This window comes from Falco biarmicus, chromosome 5 (genome assembly GCF_023638135.1).
Source record: "Falco biarmicus isolate bFalBia1 chromosome 5, bFalBia1.pri, whole genome shotgun sequence".
Lineage (NCBI taxonomy): Eukaryota > Metazoa > Chordata > Aves > Falconiformes > Falconidae > Falco > Falco biarmicus.
Window position 1 is genome coordinate 57940819 of NC_079292.1, and position 22655 is coordinate 57963473.

Consider the following 22655-nt stretch of genomic DNA (forward strand, 5'->3'; position numbering starts at 1 on the left):
GGTGCTCCCACTGCTTTCCCTCCCCAAATCTAGAGGGAGGCAAGCAACAGGTCAGGATACCCAAGTCGCACAGGAACCTGGAAAAATGACACCCCACTGCCACACTGGGTTAGGGCCATGTGGCAAGCCTTCCCCTCAAGGAACACATTTTTCTCAGCGAAAAGGGAAGATTTTATTAAGTTAAAAGTTGAAGGGTGTAGCAGAGCAGCAGCAGCTGCCACCTTGGAGGGGGTTGGCTCCAGCAGGTGCAGTAGCAGCGTCACAGCTCCTCTTCCCTGGAAAGGAAAAGCCCCCTGGCTCTGGGCTTCTGCCAGCTTGGGTTCTCAAAGGAGCCAAAGGACAGTCACAGAGAGAGCTCGATCATGCGGACTCTTGCCAAGGTCTCCTATTTCAAAAGTCCCAGGCAAGCATATCCATGGCAGACTGCCCCAGCAGCTCCCTCCTATGGCTTGCATGTCTTCTTTGCAGGTCCCTGGGGTTGGCACGGAGTGCATAGGTGGAGGGGTCATGATCCTCACCATACATCCCAGGATGGTCCACAGAGACATTTGGAACAGACAGAATATGTGCTGAAGGTGGCTGTGCGGCCAGGAGCAATGGGGCTGGGAGGGGGTTGGGGAACCAGATTCTCTTTGTTAGGGTAAAAATTCTGGTGATGCAGTAAAAGTTTTCCCCCTTCTCTTCCCCTTCTTCCCAGGGAGGCAGAAAAATTCCTCTATAAAATATAATTTTCACATATAAAATCCTGAAGAAGGTGCATGTAAGGAGCCAGTCCAAACAATGTGCTCAGGTATGCAGGCAAAAGGGGTTCATCAAAAAAGCTTTGGGAGGGGACTGAGGAGGTTGGGGTGTGTGTGGGATTCCTCATCAAGGTGATAACAGATGGGATTCAACACACACACCCCCCCCACCTTCCCTGCAAGTGAGGAATGGAGCAAATACAAAACAAGAACAGATAAACAAATGAAGAGAAGACCTGGAGAGAGAGAAAAGAGAAAACCAGACCTGGTTTAGAAAGACTCCACTGAGCTCAGAAATACCGTATCTTCTCCTCCCCCAGGAGATGGCCATCTGGAGCCCTGCTACAGACCCATGCATCTTGGTGCCCACCAGCAAATGCTGGTGGAGCAGGGTGACCCCAATCCTGATGGCCACTGCATCCAGGCAAGAAGCAGAACTGCTCTGGACAACAGGACAACCTCATTCCTGTCACCCTGCTTCCCTCCCCAGATGCAGCAGGCATGCCCACAGATGCGAGTGGGAGGAGGGCTGGGTCTAGTCAGGGCTGCTTTGTTGCAGACCTAATTTCCATGCTGCGATAGAGAAACTGCTTCAAAGGTGAATGCAGCAGAAACATTACCTATGTAGGTAGCACATAACTGCCCCCACGCTGTCACCCAAGCCACAGGGCGAAGGCCAGCATGTGGCTGGCTCCTACCTCCAGCCTGGTTGAGCAGTGCTTGGTGCTAGCTGCAGGAGCATCAAGAGCAGCGTCAAGAGCAGCATGGCAGGAAGGGGGCTGAGCACCTTGCGAGAATGTCAGGCACAAAAGGAGGGCCAGGGGTGCAGGATGAGAGAATGCAAGAAGCAGAGAAGGAAGAGTTTAAGCCTAAAGTTTTAACACTCTGCAGCAGGAGGAACTGGCAGCTTCCATCTCCTTGTCAATGCGGGGCAGCCAGTCTCAGCCACTTGCACCTGCAGGGGACATCACAGCATCACTGGTGCTCACCATTACTCGCCAGCGCTGTTGCACAGTGACTCCTTCTCCTGCAGAGCCGCCATAGCCAGGCGCAGGTGTTCCTTCAGCTGCTCGATCTCTCGCTCCGAGCGCACCTTGATGTGATTCAGCTCTGCATAGACATCTTGGTATTTCCCTGACGCAAATCTCTTATCCTGCCAGAGAAGGGAAAGGGGTCAAGAGGTTTTAGGGCCAATAATAGGGAAGGGGGTGACAAGGCAAGCCCAGCAGCAGAAAGGCCAGCAGGTGAGGAGGTGAAAGTGAATCCCATGTTTGAAGCCCATCCCAATCCAGGCCACACAGAAACCATTCAGAAAAAGACCATGGAGGTAGCATTTCCCAAACCCCAGGCAGGGAAGGAAGGCAGGGTCACTGGTCCCACAGTAGTGGCGATCTACAATATCAGATTGAGGAGATGTGGGATTTACTATGGCTTGTGTGCATTTGGGCCATTCATGTGGGAAAAATAAGCCCTACTAAAGATAAAGGCCACGGAAAAAGCCAGTCCCAGCCCAGTCACTCATACAGCAAAAAATCTTAAGTGAGAAAATTATAAACTCCTGGAGCATCACTGAATCGCAAAGCTTCTTTCAGGTTCCCCTTTGGCAGGGGTCTTTGAAAATCCCTCTGAAGGAGCTGCTGCCAGTGGAGGGAGCAGCACACCCAGCAGCTGTGCCCAAGGAAACTCATCTACCCAGCGAGATGACAACTGGAGGAAGAGAAGGTGGCTGGGCAAGCAGAGCACTGGGCAGACTTCATCCAGGCTTCCCACCTGGGAAAGAAGGGCTCCTGGCTTGTCCACACTTACGTGTACATACATCTGGGAAACCAGCAGCAGTCTCCATGACATTTCCCTTGTACAAGGGAAGTCTACACCAGCCTGTGCTGCTCAGAGCATGTGGCTGCTTATGCACTCAGGAGCACGCCAGGACAAGGAGCACAACTCACAAGAGAGTTTGGCCCAAGAATCCCATCAAACCCAGCTGAATCCTGCTGACATGCAGCCCTGGTGCTCCCCTCCCTCCCCTCTCCTGCTTAATTTCCCAATGGCTCCCAGAAAACACCAACCTTTTGCACCATCTGCAGCTCCTCCCGGAGGCACTGCACCTCTTTCTTTAGGTACTGGAGCTCGTTCTCCTTCACCCGCAGCAGCACCTGGGCCAGGAGTAGGGAGAGGAATCAGAGATGACTCAGGAGCCTCAGAAAGGCCAGCAGGTCCTGGCGCAAGCGTGGCAATGGAAAAGGAAGGAAGGGCCAGGAGGGCTGGGGCAGGAAACAGCGTGAGCAGCCCAGGAGAGCAGCGAAGGGGAAGCTTGCGTACCTGCTTCCTGCACCAGCCCACTGCTCCATCCGGCACCCCACTCCCACCCGCTCCCAGCCAAAACCACCGTGAGGAGACCCCCAGCACAGGGTGGGGATAGAGGCAGGGGGGCAGCACAGGGGGGGACTCCGTACCTCCAGCTCACAGGAGCTCCGCTCGTTGTTGTGCGAAGAGCGGTCCCCAGAGCCCCGCGATGAAATAAAGCTTCGCAACTTCCCAATCTCATCCGAGAGACGGGTCTGCAGCTCCTGCAGGCAAAACCAAAAGACATCAGATTCGCCATGGCACAGGCCTCTCTGCTGTCCTGACCTCTCCATCTTCAAGCCAGCCCTACTCCAGCTTCGAGAGACCTTCTTGTAACCCTCTGCCCATAGGTTACAGCACCTACAACAGCAAAGTACGTTCACCATATTTAACATGATAGTTAAGACAAGCCCATCCACAGCCTCTAACTTTTTTTTTTTTTTTTTTTCCTGATGATGATGAAGTCTCAGAAGGGAAGAAATGGGAACAAGTAGGGGAGTTTTAACACAAGGGCTGGGCTGTGCAAGGGAGGAACATGCTCGGCGGTCTCTGCTGGCAGGGAAAGCCCTTCTCTTGCCTGGTTTTTCCGGAGGAGCTCCTTCCCTTCCTGCTGACAGCACTGCAGTGTCTGCTCCCGCTCCTCTGCCTTCTGGGTGAGCTCCCCGATTTCCAGGCACTTTTGGGAATACTGTTCAGAAAGCACCTGCAGCTCCCGCTTCAGGGACTCCACGTCCAACCTGCCAAAGAGGTGCTGGCTCATTGCTGCCCTGCAACTTTTGCTGGCCCCTGGCCACTGACATCACCTTCCCCCCCTGCCATGGGCAGCCTCTGCCCCCATCAGTCATTGGCACAAAACAACGTTCCCTGTGGACCAAGGCTTTATTTCCCACCCTCCTGCACGTGAGCATGGTGCTTCTAGGAGCTTCAAGCCATGAAGGAAAAATGGAGGAGCTTTCCATAAAGAAAACAGAGGGAAGAAGCTATAGGAAAAATGGAGGAGCTGCAGGGAAAACAGAGGTGCTACAATAGCCAAGCAGGGGATAAACCTCCCTGCCCTACAGCTCCAGCAGCCCTGGCAGTCACTGCCGGGCACCCACCAAGCCCACAGAGGGAGCTGGGGAAGTGACAGGAGGGAGAGTTGGGGGCTATGGCTGCAACCAGGGTGCAGTGACACTGGCACATGGCGGCAACATCAGGCAATGGGAGCGGGACAGGTGGTTTCTTACTGGTGCTGTTTCTGGAGGGCATCTGAGATCGAGCTGCATTGCTGGAAGCTTCGTGTCCTGCCCAGCTCCTTATTCATTTCCTCCCGGTGGGCTTTCTTCAATGCCTCGATGGCTGCAGAAGGGGCAATGGGAGATGGGGGATCAGGCTGCGCAAGTTCCGGCACATATGGGGAAACCACACCAGGGAACTGGTTGAGTTCTTGCTGCTGCGGGCTCCCAGACCTCTTTGCAGATTCCCCCTCCTGCCCTCAGGGCATACCCCACCTTCTCCATGCCCCAGGATCATCCCAATGCACCAAATGCTGCCAACTAGACCAATACGGGGCAGTGTGGGAGCTCTCTGCCACCTCTGCCAGCCCCGTCCACCTAGAAGGTGCTGACCCCCCTCCTACCCATCCACAGAGGAAATAACCCATTTCCCACCGCATCTTTACCACCCCAAACCCCCAGCCCCAAACAGCCTCCACAGCACAGGTCTGAGGAGTACCAAACTCGTGCTCCAAGGAGCATCAGCCTCACACCAGTAGGGTTAGCAGTGTGGCTCCAGGTGACTAGGATGACTGGTTTCTGGCAAGAGACATTTGGGAGAGGCAGGAGGGACCCTCCTAAGTGGGGGCATGGCTTGGTGTTCACTCCTACCTGCTGCCGTTGCTGCCGCCTCCTCTGCCAGGAGCCGCTCCTTCTCATGCCGCAGCCGCTCCAGCTCCCGCTGGTGGTGCCTCTGGAGCTCCTCCATCACTTGCTGGTGGGACGACTCCATCTCAGCCAGGCTGCGCTCACAGGCCTCCTGCCGTGCCAAAGAAAGGAGGGGTGAGGGACCAGGAGGCAAGAGCAAAGGCTTGGGCCAGGACAGGTACCGGGCTGAGCTGATGTCTGCCTTTGCAAACCTCATTCGAGTCCAGGGCCATTTTGAGAGAAGTGAGACCATTTGCCATGAGGGTCATTTCTTTCTGGAAGTGAGGTGGAACTTTTATCAGTGAACACAACTATTTGATAGGGCTGCACATCTTGCAACCTTTGTGCTTTGTGAAGGATGAAACATTCCTCTTGCTCTTCTCAAAACTGAAGCAGCAAGACAGGAATGTCTGTCTTGGGCCAAGAGCTGGGAATGACACACCTGACAACTCAGTCCAGACCCTCCACCAGGCTGCACTGCCTGGCTGAAGGAGATCAACAGAGGGAACTGCATCTCAGTATCTGCCTTTTAAATGAAGTAGCATCCCTCAGAATCAATGAAAACTGAGCCTCTTCTCCTGAAAACTGACACCTTGAACTGCCCTGTGGCCCAACAGAGGCTGCCAAAGAGCCCTCCACAAAGCCTAATGGTTAGGGATCCTCCTCACACAGCTTGCCCTCCTTTCTGATGGCTCTGAGATCAAGGGGATTGTTCTTTCAATGCTGAGCACTGTGGTGAATTGGGGTTACCGCCAAACAAAGCGGTTCCTACTTTGGAGCTACACCTCTGCTCTCCCTCCAGATACTTGAAGCACCACCCCAAGCCCCTCAGGAAGGTTTTGTTCACCCCCAAACCATGCCACAGTATTATTTTAAAAGTCAGGGCCTCTAAGACATCACCAGAGTGCCACATCGCATCCATCCCCCAACAGCCCCTTGCTGTCCCGTTCCTTCCCCCAGTACTAAGGTGAAGGCTGATATAAAGGGTGCTGCAACACATTGTAGAAATGCAAGTCCTTTCTGGCTACTCCTCCCTACTGAGATGAGGGAAGGTGTGAAGTTTCACAGATGAACCAAAGGAAAAAGCAACGGATCAATTTGGTGATCGGCCCACGGAATGGCTGTGGACCTCAGCAGACTGAGGGAAAATGAGCCCTTGGGGAAAGGCCAAGTTTGGCCTCAGATGTGAAATGCTGGCCTTTTGAGACAAGTTATTAGGAAGGTAAGTTGCCATTCCTCCTCACTCCTTTTGGGTTTTTTGACCATAAAGAGGCCTGTGAGCTGTAAATATTAAATCAAGAAGACAGAGCGACTGGTAAGTGGCTGGGCTGGGCACCTCAGGACTTGTGGGTTTCTTTATCTGGGTTAGGTACAGCCAGCCTGCTGCAACAGGCTTCACCAGACCCCATTTCCTTTCCCCCAATTTCTTTTGACACGTAGGACACATCCTGAAATCCCCACAGATTGGTGGAATGGCAGCCTACTCTCAGGAAATCCCTGTGGGATGTGACCCCACTTGCTTTGGACAAGTCCATGTAGGGGGGAAAATAAATAAACAAAGAGAAGCCAGAGGCTGAAGCATGAGCAAACTCCGCTTTGCGGGCTTTCCCACGTGCCACCCCAGCAAACAAACCGGCTGCACTGTCAAAGTGACCTTCAGGGCTCAGGCGGCTCTGGCAGGAACAGGAGATCCCCAGGGCCTGACGGACTGCTTTTAACAAGGGATTTGGGAGCTCATGTTAGCAAGAACCACATGTGGCGAGCTGCAAACCGCTGGACAGGTGGCTCAGCAGAAGGCTGCTGACCCACCTCCAAGCTAGGGCACAGATCCTGCACGCTTCCCCTAATGCTCCTCCTCCTCCTCCCCATTTATGCTGTCCCCTTTAAGGCTAGGCAACACACACCAGCCTTTATGTAATTAACATTGATTACAAGTGGGCACAGTTTGGGTCACCATGGCAACCCAATGATTAGCGATACCTGCTCAGCAATGAGCTGGGTCCCAGCATTTCCCAGCTTCGGACTGGAAGAGACCCCAGAGTCCTGTGTCCAGCACCCTGCTCACCTGTGAAATGTACCCCCGGGGCACATGGCCATCTCCCTGGGATTTCACCGCCTCCCGAAGGCTCTCATTTCGGGCCCGGCAGGACTCCAGCTGTGCCCGCAGTGACTGGACCTGCACCAGGGAGGGGAGAGAGATAGTCAGGGGCACAAAAGTGCTGTGGCCTGACCAGCGCGCTGCATTTGAACACTGGGCTTAGTGTTCATGGCCAATGGAGGCATCAGCTTCCGACAGGAACAGCAGCCTGCAAAGGGATCAAATTGGCAGAGCCACTCCCCAGCCTGGTAAGTGTTAGCAAGGAGAGGAGGAGACATCCCAGCCTCCAGGTGTGGATCTGTGCTGGAGGAAACCACCACTACACATGTAGCTGGGACAACAGACAAGCGCACAGGTCCTTTCAAAAGCTGGTGGGTGAAGCACCTGCAGATTTGTGAACAGCCAGAGAAGAGAGGCTGTGGATGTACTCCTGGGAAACACCAACTCCATGTAAGCAGTGCCACCAACTAACTTATCCTGGATCAAAACATGGCCTGGGCAACCTCTCCAAGTGTGTGAGAGCAGATCTTTGGCCTTGTACTACCTGGCTGCAAAAGCTCCCATGCACTTGAGGGGTGGCAAACAGAGCCAGAAAGAACGAACACCTCTCTGCACCTCTGCCCTGCTCTTCTGCAGAGCCTCCTACTGCCAAGCACCACACTAAGGGGCCACCAGAATCCTGGTCTGAGAGAGAAGGGATGCTCTTACCTCCTTTTTCAGCATCTCATTGGTCTCTTTGTGGCCTCCCTTGCTCTGGTTCAGCAGTGCTGTCAAGGGCACCCGCCGTGAGTCCTTCAAGGGCAGGCGTTCCAGTTCCAGCCACTTCTTCTCTATCTCCTCATTCAGCTGAATCCGCTGGTCCTCCGAAAGTGGGGGAGTGGGGAGGTCCTGCTCCCCCACCTTGCAGGAAGAGTCTCCCACTGGGCCATCGCTGTTTGGGACCCTGCTGTCAGGGGTCTCAAACCATTTCCGCCTCTCCTCCGAACGGACAGCCAGATCCCGCTCCAGCTCCTCATGCTTGGGAGCTCGATCAGAGATCCTCAAGCTCCCTCTCATTTTCTGCAGGGACGCCTGATTCCCGGGGTCCTGCGGCAGGGGAGACAGCTCCACGTAGTCAAAGGCATGGCGGTGTCCATCTGCCTTCCAGTGTCCACCCTTCAAGTTTCCCTCAGAGCCCAAGCCTGGCCGCTGCTGCTCCTCCAACCGGAGTGAGCCCTTCTGGGGGACACAGTTATGGAAGGAGTTCTCCTTGTCGCAGTCAGCCAGCCTGAAACCAGAGCGACAGCTGGTGAAGGAGAGGCATGGTGTGGGAAAGGATGCCAGCGGAGGCACCATCAACTGCCCAAGGCTCAGTCCTCACTCAGCCCAGCCTTACAAAATCCCACTGAGCGTGGAGCTAGGCCTGTAGCATCCCACCCCTTGAGGAAATGGGTTCCACCCCAGCTCTAGCCATGCTGGTGGAGAAACCGGGCTAAACTGATGTGGCAAGGCAAAAAGTGGGTGCAACAATGGGAGCCACCAGGCTCTCAACCCCTGCCACTGGCTGGTGTATCCAGGCCATGTTCAGGAGGAGCGGAAGGCAGGGATGATCTAGGAGCAGCCGGATTTCCAGAGGGGCCTTTCCAGTCCCTGCCTGTCAGGGGAGAGGGGCAGAAAGAGGAGGAAGAAGTGAAGCAGCGTGGGGCAGCTCTTACTTGGTGACATCCGGAGCACTGACCGGCCGCACGTTCTTCCTCAGGGCCTCGATCCAGTTGCGCCGGATGCCCGAGGTCATTGCTGAGAGGGTGAACACGGCATCCTTTGTCTGCAATGGGGAGGCAACAGAAGCCCCGTCAGCACCCAGTGGAGGTACAAGCAGCTCCCGCTCGCTCCCCAAGACCCCCAGGCACCTGCTTGCACAGGTGGTTGACAGTGTTAAAGAGGCCACCTGCTGTGTCAAAGACTCTTAGGGGCAGGTGAAGGGGTGGGAGCAGGGACATGCTTTTTGTGGGGAAGCCCATTACACATCCTCCATGAGACCATCTCCAGGCAAAGACCAAAGAAACTTTGCTGACACACCTGGCCCAACGTGAGGCAGTGCAATCCAGCCATTCAGGTGCCGGGAGCTGGGCACCAGCGCTGGGGTGAGGTTCCCTACAGCAGCAGGCCACAGGGGAACCCAGACCGTGAAGTGCCCAGCTCTGCATACCCAGAGATGCCGGGTTTTGTGCTGCCTTAGCAGTCACCTCCTGCTGCTACAGCAAGTAGCCAAGTTTGTGCTGGGGCCAGATCCAGGGTACAGGCTGTTACTTACAGCACAGTCAGCCAGGCTACACTGAGATCTGCAGTGCTCACCACTCCCTCCCCGCAGCTCTAGAGAAGGTGCCTTGGACAACTCGTCAAGTAAACACTCCTGGCATTTAGCTTGGCTCCTGGGCCCCCTCCAGCACAGCCTCTGGTCAGCCCTGCAAAGCCTCCCTCCTCCTCCTCCATCCTTTCCAGGTGGGCAGCACTCATGTCCCTGAGCACTGCCACCCACGCATCACCAACTAGCCTTGCCAAAGGTTTGCATGGGTTGCCTCTCGGCATCTCAGCATGGGGAGGGAACAAGCATTGCCACCCAGTGTCCCTTGGTGCCACTGCTCCATGTCCACACAGTGCCAGACACTCACATGTATCTGGAAGCCATAGTTGCGCTGCACCGCAAACTCTGTCACGTCTGTGCAGAAGCGGAGGTCAATTTCTCCATCAAGGTCATCAGCCTGAAAGCACAGCCACCCATTAGGACATCAGTGCAAACCCAGCTTTGAAAAAGCTCCCATCACCTGTCAGCACCATAAACAAAGCACAGGCAGCCTCCGCCTTCATCCCACAGCTCTCCAGGAGCCGGTCTCAGCTCCCCAGCACAGCGTGGCCTCTTTTAACCCAAGGGCAGCCAGTAGTGTCGATGGAGAGCATCAGAGATGTCCAGCCACAGGACCAGCCCTTCTCCTCACCTCCCAGCACTGACAGCCCACCAGGCTTCACCACCCCACCTTCAGATACCCATCCCCTTCGTCACCCCTTTGGGAAGAGCAGCTTGCCACCTCTAGTGCCCTTCAGGAGGACATGATGCTGCTGCTTCTCCCCGGAGCATGCTGGTTACGCCAGGGCTGCACTCCTCTCCGTGCTGGCCAGGAAGCAAGAGAAGGCTGGAGAAAAGCTGGCCATACTTACCTCCTCTGCGTTCGAGTCCCGGTAATACCTCAGGCTTGAGTCAGTCAGCACGAACCAATGTTTCTTCCACTGCAGGCGGATCGGGCAGGGGGAGGGAAGGGAAAAGACAGGAGGGAAATGGATAGGCAGTTACCGGGGGAAACGTAGGAACAGGGAGGGACGCTCTGCACTGTGACCTCTTGGCCTTCTCTTCCCCCTCCTCCACATCCCTTCCAGCTCCCCCTCACACCCCTCGGCTGGAAGAGGGGCGCTGGGTGAACCTCCATGCCTGCACACAGAGCAAGGCACCTCCACCAAAGGCTTCCTGCTGCCTTTCCCAGCCGGAGTGACCTCAGCAAGCGAGGGGGAAGGAAACTGGCTGCTCACCAGGGGATCTCTAGCAGCAGGGGCTGGGGGAAGAGGCAGACCTCCACCTTGAGCTTACCTCTCCCGGCTCATCCAAGATGGACATCCATCCCTTCTTGAAATTGAGGAGATCCGGCTGGAGAGGAGAGGAAAAAACAGAGGGTTACTGTCTTGGAGCGACACACAAAAGGTCTTTTCATGCCAGGGGGTGGAAGGCGAGTCTCCAGTGGCAGAATAACAGTGGGAATGGCCTGGCATTGCTTTTAGGAAATTCATGGGGGTGTAGGACCCGGTGGTGAAGCAGAACTGGATTTAGCTCTCAGCAGCAGGCAGTCGTTCCTGTAAGAGGAAGCAGGAGATAAGGAAAGAGGTTTTAAAAAAAATGAAAGGAAAATATGCAGCAGGGAGCTTTCCACAAGGTGCCTCAGAGGTATTTATTCAGGGGGGGGAAGCAGGGACAAGGAGAGCAGGCAGAAGGGAGCGTTTCACTGCCACTGATGGGGCTTGCCTCAGAGATGGAGGCAAAGTCACAAAGAATCAAACACACCTTGTCCAAACCATGGCCATCCATGCCCCAGGGCTACTGTCCCTCTGGTAACTTCACCACCAATCTTTTATTGAAGAAGTGAGTAGTTCTCTACAAAACCGCCCTCACCGCAAATGTACAGGAGGCAATTCAACAGCTGTGAAAACACATTGCCTTTAAACAATGTGCTCCAGGGTAGAGATGAAATCAGAGTCACAACCAGTGCTTGATCCTCTCAGAGACTTGACACTCGCAAAGACTCAATCCTTTCCAAGGTGCTGGGGGCTCCTCTTACCCAGCTTTCTGCTTCCTCCTGCTGCAGAGCCTGCCCTCAGCCCAGGCTTGGCCACCGCTACCAAACGTAAGGATGAACAGAATCTCACCCAAATCACCCTGTGCTAGAAAGAAGTTTCCCCCTGCTCCCCCTCCTCCTAACCTCATGCCACTGGTGCGGCATCCCAACCAGTTTATCTCCTTCCCAAGGTGGAGTGCCAGAAAGCTGACTCAGGGGAACCACTCTTCCTCGTTTTGCCCTCAGCTAAACAGGCTGGAGCCAGTCCCTCTTTCCTAACCCTGCTGGCTCCAGAGAAGTTACGCCACCAAATAATTCAGCCCAATACCTCTTCTCCCCGGGAAGCCAGAGTTTGCTGATCTGTCCCTTCCGCAGCAGAGCCAAGTGCGGACAGTGCCAGAGAGGTGACGGTGCCAGAGCTGGACCTCCCAGCACTCTGCACCAAAACTGCCAGCCCTGTGGAAGCCACCAGTGGTCCCTACACGCCACAACTGCGACCCAAGACCAAGCTGGCAAGAAGGGGTGGCTTGGCACAGCCACTCCACACCCCCAGAACAAGCCTGGTGGCCAGCCGTGGCTGCCCCGCAAGCCCAACTCCCTGGCTGCCCAGCTGGGCTGAGCCTTCCCCTGTTTTCATCTCCTGAGCTGCCACTCTTGGGTTACACCCAAGGTTATGGGGTGGCAAGGGGCGAGTACGCCGGCCCACCCCAGCACTCTGGCTACTGGTTCGAGCAGGCACACGGAGGCTCGCCAAGGGGAGGGTCACCAGCTGCTACAGACTCAGGCTCTGCCAGAAGTATCCGATGGTGGCCCCAAGCTGCCTGAGAAGGGAGGAAAACCAAAGCGAAAGGACACAGAGGGCTCCCATGCCTCACCTCCCACCGAGGTGATATGCGCTGCCAGCAGCTGGGAGATGAGGGGGACACATGCATCCCCATCCGTATGAAGCCGGATGTCCCGCCAGCCCTGCTGCTGCCCTGAAATTGTGCCCCGAAAATTAATTCCTTCCCTGTGGCAGCAGCTCCACCCTTTTTCCCGTTATCCCTTCTAATCCGGTGACTTCAGCTCCGGCTCCGAACTGGGAGCAGTGGGAGGGAAGGAAAGGAGGCAAAACATCAAAGTGCAACCTCCCCCCCTCCCAGGCCACACGTGCACTCGGCTCAGCAGAAGAGAGGGCAGGCTACGTGGAGGTGAAAAAACAATATAGGGAGAGACAGAGTGAAAGGACTCCCGGTTGGGGCTGTTGCACAGCTCAGCTGGGTCTCATCTTATTGAGGATTTACAATCCCAAAGCATTAGGTGCCAAAACAACGAACATTAATGGGATGTATGCTGCCGGGAAAACTGGCACAAAGTCCTGCCAGAACTGCTGCCCCTGATGCAGTGCTGGGGCCAGAACCCCCCCTCCCCCCGGAGGGCTTCTTCCAACTGGGCAAATTGCACAGGACTCCTGTTTTCCCTGGTGGCTCCATTTTCGCTGCCACCCCCAAGGCATGGAGCCGCAGCTCTGGTATTGGCTTTGAACTATTTTTGTCATGGCAAGGCCAGAACCATAGGATGAGGCATCAACTGATGCTTTTCTCCACCTCCCCACAACCAAATCCACCTTCCTCATCTGGCATAAAGAGTTTGGGATACTGGGAAAGAAGAGAGCAGGGTTCACACTGAACCCCCCATCCAGAGGAAGTGGCCCAGTGGCAGGAGGAGGAAATGGCCAGGAAAGCCAAACTGCTGGGAGAGATCCGGGTGCCAGAGACACAAGAATGTGGCAGGATGCACCCCCAGCAAAATGCACAGTCCTGCAGTGCAACTCGGGGCTGCAGACAGCGAGGCTTCGGCTCGGGGGGTGGCAGCAGCAACTCTGCCTAGTTGTATCCATACCCACCAGCTATACGTTTGGCCTTGCAGCTGGCCAGGTAGAGGCACCAGAAGGGGTCCCAAGCAGCTGGGGACAGCGGTGACACTGGAAGGACTGGCTTACAACAGCAGGTTAAAGAGAGGTGGCTGCCTGCTCTGGCTGAAGAAGGGCTACAGGGGAGGTGATAACAGCCTGCAAGTATCCGAAGAATGTAAACACCAAAGAAGGAAAGGGGAGTGGGTGAGAGCAAAAGAATGGTTCCTGGGTGGTACAGAGGCGCCAGGATGGAGAAGTGGAGGGGGAAGAGGCAGCAGCAGGCTGAGAAAGCGCAGTGTCTGAGAGGAGGGACAGGATGATCAGACGCGCTCCTTCCATCACCAGCCTCTGCCATCGCTGTGCATCCCCCTCGTCTTGCTCCCAAAAGCTCCTCAGAGCAGCAGGTCCCAGAGCACCGCTTCATCTCACCTCCCAGAGACGGTGCGAGGGGCTCCCGGCCTCCCGGAAAGCACAACGTCTCCTCTCCTCCAAAAAGGGAACCCGCTCCGCTCTGCAAGGCGCATGCCCCAGGCCAAAACACAAAGCAAAACCGCTCCAGCTCGGTTTGGTGGAAGTACAAACCGCTCCCAGGATAGGGTGCACACGCAGCTCCCGAATCTATAGGTGTTGCCAAAGCAGCCTGGCCTGTCACCTCCACCACCCCGCTGTCCCCAGCAGCCTTCCTGGCAGGGCCGGCAGAGGTCTGCTCCGAGGAAGGCTCGCCCCGGGTGGGGGATGCTCCCAGCCCCAAAACCGCATCTGGCTCCCTCGGGGAGCAGCAGCTCGCCATGCCGGAGGGGGTGCGGGTTTCGCACCGGCCGCAGTCACCGGTGCGCTGAGCTCGGCAGGCCTCAGCCCGCCCGCCCGCGGCACCCAGGTCCGTGCAGGCGGGGTGCGCTGCCGCTAGCGGAGCCGCGCTGCCCAGCGGCCACGGGGGCCCCGGCGGCGACGGGGAAGGGAGGCAAGGCGGCACCGAGCCTCGGCCACAGCCCCGAGCACCGGGCAGGGCCAGAGCCCGCCCAGCGAGCAGCGGTGCCCGGGCCAGCAGGGAGCGGAGGGACCCGGGGAGGCGGCGGCTGACAGCTGGGGGCCCTCCGCTCGCTCCTTCCCAACCGCCGGCTGCCCCGCGGGGTCCCGCTGCGCGCCCCCAGGGCCCAGCCGAGGGGGAGGACCCCCCCGACCCCCCCCCAAACCCCGAACCTCGCGGGCCGGTCCCGACTCACCGTCATGGCGGGGGCGCCGCGGCCGGCGGCGGGGCCGGGGCCGGGGTCGCGGTGGGGCCGGACGCTGGCAGCCAGGGCGGCGGGGCAGCTTCAGCGGCCGGGCGGCACCCGCGGCCCCACCATGCCCGCTCCGCCGCCCGCCCCGCGCTGCCCGCTCGCCTTCCCCCCCCTCCTTTTTTTTTTTTTTTTTAATTTAAAAAAAAAAAAAAAAAAAAGAAAGACAAGGAGGAAAAAAAAACCCAACCCAAAAACTTTTTTTTCCTTCCCCTAAACTTCCTGGGAGGGCCCGGGCAGGCCAATGGCAGCCAGCCGCCACCGCCCCGGCCGCCCGCAGCCAATGGAGCCACCGGGCTGCCGGGAAGGGACGGGACGGGACGGGACGATCCCGGGGCTGGCCCGGGCAAGGGTGAAGCCCGGGGAGGTACGGCCCGAAACCGCTGCTGCCCCAGGAGGGGAGGCCGGGAGCCCAGCCCTTATCCAGGCGGGATCTGTGGGGGTTTTTAGGCAGGGATTTTCAGCAGCCCCGTCGTGTGCACACAGCGGGGTCCTCGCCTTCACCCCTGAAGCTGCTCGGTTTTATACGCCGCCCCCACCAAAACGAACCCCTAAAGCTGCAATCTCGGCAGAAGTGGAAGCAGGTCCCAGAAAGCCAGCTGGCATCGGGAAGGGGAATGGCTAAAGAAGGTCCCGAAGGAATGGGGGCAGGAGGCCGAGGATCACGAAATGCCAGGCTCTGCTCCACCGTGCAATTACAGAGGCAACACTTGTTGCCGCAAGGCAAAGTGAATGTGCCTGGCCCAGAGCTCAGGGCTGAGGAAACCTGGAATAGGTGCGGTGACCCAGACCCAGTCGTGCAGGGGGAGCTCAGGGCTTTGGGCTCCTCTCCAGCCTGGATCAGGGAAGCGAGTTTCAGAGGCCTTTGGGAGCCTCCTGCCCTGCTGCAGTTTGTCCTTGCATAAAGCAAAAAGCCAGGCCCTAGCAGGGGATAACCTGGCCAAGGTGACTGACCCACATGGGGGGGGGACTTAGGCACAGCTGGCAGTTCCATGGGCTCCCAGAACACTTTCTGCAGCCCTCCAAGGCCACTCTCGTGGCATTTTTGGTACCCCAGGAATGCCAACACAATACACCTGTATCTTCTTTCATGCCACTAAAGCCTGCTTCATCCCCATAAAACCTTTGGTGCTATCACAGCACAGACAATAATAAAGGGAAGGAAAGCAGCTATGCTGAGATTTTAGTCCCAGGTCTACTGCTTGCCTCTTTCTGGCTTTAAGAAAAGGCTCCGTTCCTCCGTTTCCCTAACTGAGAAAAGGACAAAGGACAAAGGGAAGGGGAATGTTCGTGAGCGTGGTGCCCAGGAGGTCACGGGAAGGCAGCACCTCAGTGAGCGGTGGAGGGCCAGGTGCTGCCTGCCCACAGAGCAGAGCAGGCAGCTGTCCTTCCTCACCATTCCCCAAGCCTGGCACCTACCTTGTTGCACTTCTCACTGGCATTCGAACGTGGCTGTGGGCTTCTCGAGGAGCCAGCGCTGCTTTGCAGTGGGAAGGCGGCTCCACCCAACTGGGGCTGCATGGGGAGAAAGCAGGAGCTGAAGCCATGGGTCCTCACCTTAGTTTCCCAGATCCAAGCATCTGCCTCCCAGTGCAGGCCAGGGGGGAAGCATCCTCCCTTCTCCCAGTGCCAGGCAGGCAGCGTGGCTTCCCTGGACAGGCAGAGGACCCAGGGGAGCCAGGGCAGTGCAGAATTGCAACCCAGGGAATGCACCCACTCTGTGCTTGCCAGCTTATGCCTGATGGCGTCCCCCCATCACCTCTGGCTCCTGCCCTACTCACATGGTAAACGAGAAGCCTCTTGTTCCTCCAGCTGCTTTCCAATGGCTTCTCTGGGTTGTTTGTGTCTTGGGTGTGCTTCCAGTCATCCTCCAGCTGCTGTGATGGACTCTCAGGCCTTTTCCAGCTGTCATCCGGCCGTAGTCCTACGTCCAGACATCTTGTGGGGCTTTTCCTGTCCCTTCCCAGCTGGCGCATCAAGTCTGCATGGCACACAGGCTTCTCTTGGTGCTTCCAGTCCTTCTCCCATGCCTGTGTTTGGTGGGCATCCCCTCGACCCCTCCAGTCCTTCTCCGGCGGTCGCGTTGGGCTTGTGGGGCGCAGGGGCTTGCCTTGGCCTTTCCAGTTGCCGCCAGTGCTCCTCCCAGCATGGGAGGGTGGCAGCTTTTCCCGGAGGCTCTGCCAGCCACATTCAGATGCCTTCCCAGGCCCCTTGAGGTGCAGTGGCTCCCCTGACTTCACCCGTTGCCTCCCTGTCCCCTGCACTGGGGTGGGAGGGGACATTTCCTTTTGGCTTCTCCATGTGCTCTCCGTGCGCCTCCCAGGACTGAGGGACCGTGGTGGTTGCCCTGCCTGGCTCACTCCACTGTTACCAGAGCCCTTCCCAAAGCCCACAGGGTGCAGGGAGTTCCCTCGGCTCTTTCTCTCTAGGGCTTGCCCTGTTCCCCCTGCCTGCCAGGCAGCTCGGCCCCTCTCCGAGTTCAGGGAGCGGCTAGGCTCCCCTTGGCTCCTCCAGCTTTTTTCTGAGCGCCAAGGAGGGTTCGCAGGCTCCCCTGCCCTCCTCTCCGTCCGCTGGGACGGACTTGCGGAGCATGGGCTCCGGCTGCCTCTCTCCAGCAGCCAGCCGGGGCTAGCAGGGCGTGGGGGGTCACCCTGGTTCCTGCTGGACTTCTCAGGGTGCCGAGCTGGGCTGGAGGAACGCAGAGGTTCCTTGAGGTCTCTGCTGCGCTGCTCGACTTGCCAGGAGAGCCGCTGACCCTAGGGACAGAGGGGACGGAAAGCAGAGAGTCTTCTTAAAAAAAATAACTGCCAGTGAGAGGGAAGAAGACAGGATTAGGGCTGGGAGACAGTTTGGTTAAAAAGCTCCCCAGACAGCAATTGCATCCTCATGCACAGAGCTAGCCTGTACTGAAGTGTCTTGCACCCAAAGGGCAAAAGGGGTGCTGCCATTTAAGAGCAAAGTCACAGTCCATAGCAGAGGGAGGGCTGGCCATAGCAGGGAAGGGGGAGCAGGGCAACAGAAGAGAGAAGCATGTGGCAGAAATAGAGGAAAACGTGTCAGGGAAAAGCAACGCAGCATGGGGTCCCACCATGCAGCCAAGCCAAGCCTCACCTCCCTGGGCAGGCTGGGGCTAGACTGCCTCCGAACTAGGCGGCCTTTGCTGGGTGGCACAGGGGTCTTGCCATCGAGCCGGTCCACACGTCCCTCCTCCAGAGCCTGGAAGGCCTCCAGGGTCTCTGATTTCCTGTGGGCACACACAGTTTGTCTGGCTGCCACCAGGCACAGCTCAGAGGCAGAGCCCCTTCTCCACTTAAGCCTGACCCCACAGATGTCCACCTGCCCCAGACACCATGTGTGCCACAGCCTCTCCCTGTCCCCATCGCTTCATGTCCCACTGCCTCACTCATGTCTTCTTCACACCGTTCCTTAAGCTTTCCTCCATCTGGTCCTTCACATCCCAGCCACCTGCCCAGGATACTCCCTCGTCCCCGTTTACATCCCCTCCTGCCCTGTGTCATTGATGCTGGAGCCACTCTAGCTTCTCCAGCCAAGACCCAACAACCAGCACTGGGTAATTCTTAGCATCCCCCATCCTTTCCTGAGTGACTCCTACAGTGGAGCCTGGATCCCTGGGGAGCCACTGACACTGGGAGCGGGGACCACTTGTTTCCTTCCCCTCTTCTGTGGCCTGCCCTGCTCTGCAGCATGTCCTGCAGCTTCCTGGAGGTGGCTGTGAGGATAAGGAGGGTGGGCTGCTCCCTCCGCCTCCAGCAATGCAGCTCCACGCCACTTTTCCAATGGCCTCAGATGCCTGCGTGCCACACTGGGGGAGCTCCCCAGGCCGGAGGAGCTGAGCCTAAACCCAGCCCTTTCTTTAAGGGAAATTTAAGCACAGCTGAAAGCTGAGCTTTGCCATCTAGCCCTGCTCTCTCCCTGAGGCACAGCTCAGCTGAGCTCCCCGACAGCGACAGCGTAGGGAGCATAGCACAGGCAATTCCCTGCCTCTGGCCACTGTGGAGACCTCTTGCTTCTCACCTGCGTTCGCAGCCAAATATCCTCTCCACCTCCACCCGGCCGGGGCTGAGCGTGCGGGAGCCACAGCGGTCGACAGCATCCCGCTGGCCAAGGAGCTTCAGCTTGGGCAGATCTGCCAGCACCGTGTACTCCTGCCTCTCCAGCCCATGCCGCCCCTCCATGCCCCCGCCGCCAGGCTGCCCGCGGGTGTCCCGACCCCGTGAGCCGGTGAGGTGCCTGCCACCGCCCAACGGGTCGCTGCGGGCTGGCAAGAAGCCAGCGGTGGCACATGGTGGGGTTGATGCCCTGGGAGGGCTGGTTTTGCGGTGCTTCAGCCAGCTCTCCTCAGGCTTCTGGCTGGTGGTGCGGTGCTCTGGGACGGGGAGAAGGCCGTTACTGGGGGAGGCACGAGCGACGCGGGATGCCACCACGTCCACAGCAAAGCAGGTCTTCGCAGGAGAGCTAGAAACGGTCCAGGAGGGCAGAGATAAAACCCAGATTCCCTCCAGGTGGGGTGGGAGTGCTGGGACACAGTACTGCAAGCCAAGGGCACGCCAAACCATGCAGAGAACACCCGGGAGACCCACGGTTCATGGTCAGCACACACAGGGATGCCATCTCATGGACTCTGGGCCTCATCCCTTCATATGATGCCCATGGAGGTGTTGAACTAAATAGAGATCTGCCGTGAACTTCAGAGATCCCCGGGGTGGAAAACAAACCAGAACTAGGATGTCACACAGGAGCAAACCAAGAGTACCTGCTTTCAGTGGGCAGATTTCTTTCCTAAAGCCCTGTGCCTCGGTTCTCACCCAGGATCCAGAGGGAACGGGCTGAGCCCACCTGGGTCTGTCTGCCTGCGGGGCTCGTGGCCGCATCTCCTCCTTGCGGCCCGTGTAGCTCGTCATGTCTCGTTTGCCCGTTCCCAAAGTGTTGTCCCACAACCGGGTCATTTCCCCGTCCTGGGAGACAAGATAGGGCAGATCTCTGCAATGGGGACCGGTAGCTTTTGGGGGCTGGAAGGAGGTAAGAGCGTTTATCAGAAGTTACAGCCTGTTCAGCCCAAAAGCTGCTGGTGAAAAAAATGAGGAGAGGAGCCGGATGAGCATAAGATGACCCCAGCCCAACATCTGTGGTCATGGCAAGAAACATAGGGAAGCCCATATAGGGGAATCCAAAAGCGAATTTCGTGTGCTCTTTAGGGGAAGAGCCTCCTTTGTTGGGACTAAGGGTCTCAGCTGATCCCCTCCCTTGCAACTCAGGATCTTCTGAATGTGGCCAGCAGAAGTGGCACTGAAGGGCCGAGGGGGCTGGGGAGACCAAAATAACCCAAATCACGAGATCCCATCTCACCCTGGGAAGCGCAGAATTGGCTTCGGCACAGGCGCTGGGGTTGGTGCTGGTTTCTCTGTGCTCACCCTCAGCTCCGGGGCTGAGCGAGGGATATCCCCTGCTCTCGTGCCAGCTGTGGGGCAGGGAGAGAGGACAGCTGGTGGTCAGCACAACCCACAGACCTCTGAAGCGAGAGACAGCACCAGCAGCCCAAGCCACACCGGCTCTCTCTCTACTGGATGGGCAGAGGCTGGCAGAGCCCATCCTGGGACCACCAGCCTTGCTCTACAAGCAGTAAGAAGGAAGGAGACTCTTTTGGTGGCCCCCTGACCTCTCCTGGAAGAGCCAAGAGAAACCCAGTTAGAGGGCATGGCATGGGGGTTGCTCAGCCTTTTTTCCCGGGCAGCAGAGAATAGAGCATCAGGGAGAAGGCATTTGATTTCCCCCTGCTTGGCTTCCCGCTCCCCCTCCTCCACTCTTCCCACTGAGGGGGGCTCGTTGGAGCAGCATGGCTCCCAGCTAGTACTCACCGCTCTGGTCCCTCCACTGGGCCCACGCACACGTATACCTCACACTGTGGGGCTAAAATATGGAGGGCGTCCCAGGGCTCGCCTGGGTCTGCGCTGCTGCCGGCATCATGCCCTGTGACCTCCGTGGCATGGTCCTGTGAGGAAGAAGGGAGTGCAGTGGTGCTGTCAGTGTGTTGAGGATGAGGAGGAAGGCTGCCCTTTGGAAACGCCGCCTTCTTCTACCTCCTCTGAGAGCAGCCTGGCCTCTGGGGCTCTTGATGCCTCTCCCAGCCCACCAGTGAGATTTTTCTCCTACTTCTGGAGGCCAGAGAGGCCCAGCAGGCTCCTATCTGATGCTGAATGCTGCAGGCATCTCGGAGACAGCGCGTGTGGATGAGGGCTCAGGGAAACTGCCTTCCCATGTCAGCATTGATGCTGCTGGCAGCTGCTCTCCCTTGCCACCCAGAGAGCTCAGGGAGAGGCAATGGAGCCAAGAAGGAGGGAGATTTTTGTAAAGAAGGCTGTAGCCCCAGCCCCTGCCTCTGTCTGTCAGGGCTTGCAGGCATCTCAGCATCCTCCCCAGCCCTGTTACCTGCAGGGCTTATAAGCAGCAGTGGGGGAGGCTCTGAGGAGCCAGCTGTCTGCGTCACATCTCACCCATGCCAGCATTCACTCAGAGGTGATAGCTCTAAGCAGATCATGGGCAAAGGGCTGAGGTAACCTTAGAGGGCCCAGGGACAGGGTGAGAGAGGGAGAGGGCAAGAAAGAGAGAGGGAGGCTCATTACTATTTCATCATTCCAGGCCAGTCACTCCCGGAGGACAGTGAACAACACGAAACCCTCAGTGAACATGAAACCAGCTGTTGCCTGGTCAGAGGCAGCCAAGTGGTTTGTGCTTCCAGCCCTGTGCCGAAAGAATGTGTTGGATCAAGGTACCTGGATCCCAAAGTCCCATGAGATTTATCTCCCTCCTGCCTTCCCCTCCAGGAACAGCTTGCTGCAGCTGCCCCAGGGACAGAACTCAGCCCTGGCCCTAAGCTGACAGCTGGGGGCCTCAGGGACATCCACCAGGACCATATTTTAGGTCAGGCAGCCTGTAAACTGTAAACGCCACAAGACATCAAGCCGAGATTAACCCATGGTGGGTCCCTGCTCTGACAGTTCCCCCTTCCCTCCTTGTAGCTTTGCATTTGCAACACCCCTGCTTTCCCTTCCAGCATTTATCAAGCCACTCACACCCAGTGTCCAGCCCTTCCCTGCTAAGGTAGCTCCAGGCTCTGGCCTGGACATGGTTAAATGATGGATTCCCATGTCTGGGAAGACTCCCCATGCAGATTTCCCCCAAAGACCTCTAGAAGGCCAGGTGAGCCTTTGTCTTAGGGATTTCCATCTTTACAAAGGCAGATGGAGTCCCAACATAAACAAAGGGTCCTTAATGAAGTATTCATAGCCTCCAGGTGGGATGGAGCTCACCTGGATAGCATGCTGGTGAGCCTCTGCGGCTTGGAAACAGTGCTGGCACAGGCTCTTTGCAAATACGTTGGCTTCAAAGTTCATGCAGGGCACTTCATCTACTGAACCAGACATCGTCCATAGCAGGGACACAAAGATCTTTGGCTGCTGGGCTGCTGGCAGGTGGCAGCCAGGAGGAAAAAGAGGAAGAAGCAGCAGCAGAAGACCAGAGCTTAGGATCTCCCAGCCTCAGGTTCCTATGGAAGCAGGAATGTTATTCCCAGACTGGACTTTGCTGCTGTCAGCTGGCAATACTGGAATCGAAAGGCATCCAGGCACAAGGTGACCAGTATGATTCATGTAATTACAGATAATAAAAGGGTGTATGCTCTAGCAGGGACCCCTCACAGAAAAGGGCACTGCACTGCGCCTTCAAATGACTGATGACACCCCCCAGTTTGGGAGTCCCTGCGAACAGAGGGAATGATGCTCACATCCTGCTATTTTGTTTGATGGAAGTTTTCTTCCTGCAAGCTCTCTTAGAAGGCACAAAAAGGAAACCTTTCTTCTTGAATATGTTGCTCATAAAGTGATAGCTTTAAGAAGCTTAGGAAATTTGGAGGCCCACTGAGACTCTTCCTAAACTTGTTGACCCCACTAAAATTTGAGACCTGTAGGACAGTCAATTGCAAAACTGTGAAGGGCAACAAACAGCTAGCACAACAGCTGGACTCCAC

At 57.0% G+C, this 22655-nt stretch overlaps 1 protein-coding gene across 3 annotated transcripts; it reads right to left on the reverse strand.

Moving 5' to 3' along the window:
• Positions 1-147: 147 nt before the first annotated feature.
• Positions 148-22151, reverse strand: TRIOBP (TRIO and F-actin binding protein). 3 transcript variants are annotated; one of them, XM_056342060.1, is made up of 19 exons: positions 21940-22151; positions 20488-20621; positions 18647-19087; positions 17723-17855; positions 16393-17367; positions 16031-16126; positions 10702-10758; positions 10278-10346; positions 9734-9823; positions 8777-8886; positions 7791-8349; positions 7050-7160; positions 4949-5096; positions 4310-4421; positions 3661-3820; positions 3194-3307; positions 2807-2893; positions 1730-1893; positions 148-976 (listed from the first exon to the last, which is right to left on the reverse strand). In XM_056342060.1, exons 1-18 carry the CDS (start codon positions 22051-22053, stop codon positions 1732-1734), a joined length of 3672 nt encoding a protein of 1223 aa, XP_056198035.1. In that variant the 5' UTR covers positions 22054-22151; the 3' UTR covers positions 148-976; positions 1730-1731. The 3 variants fall into 3 exon arrangements, with proteins under 3 accessions (XP_056198035.1, XP_056198036.1, XP_056198037.1); XM_056342061.1 differs by lacking the exons at positions 16031-16126; positions 16393-17367; positions 17723-17855; ... (1 more) ...; positions 20488-20621; positions 21940-22151 and adding an exon at positions 14558-14735; XM_056342062.1 differs by lacking the exons at positions 16031-16126; positions 16393-17367; positions 17723-17855; ... (1 more) ...; positions 20488-20621; positions 21940-22151 and adding an exon at positions 13764-13998.
• Positions 22152-22655: the final 504 nt, after the last annotated feature.

Excerpts from the sequence above, each read along its gene's own strand:
- TRIOBP (XM_056342060.1), bottom strand. The coding sequence starts at position 22,053 with ATGTCTGGTTCAGTAGATGAAGTGCCCTGCATGAACTTTGAAGCCAAC. Across the intron at positions 17,856-18,646 it reads ATATTTGGCTGCGAACGCAG|GAAATCAGAGACCCTGGAGG; the intron begins GTGAGAAGCAAG and ends GTGTGCCCACAG. Across the intron at positions 4,422-4,948 it reads GGCGGCAGCAACGGCAGCAG|CCATCGAGGCATTGAAGAAA; the intron begins GTAGGAGTGAAC and ends CCCCTTCTGCAG.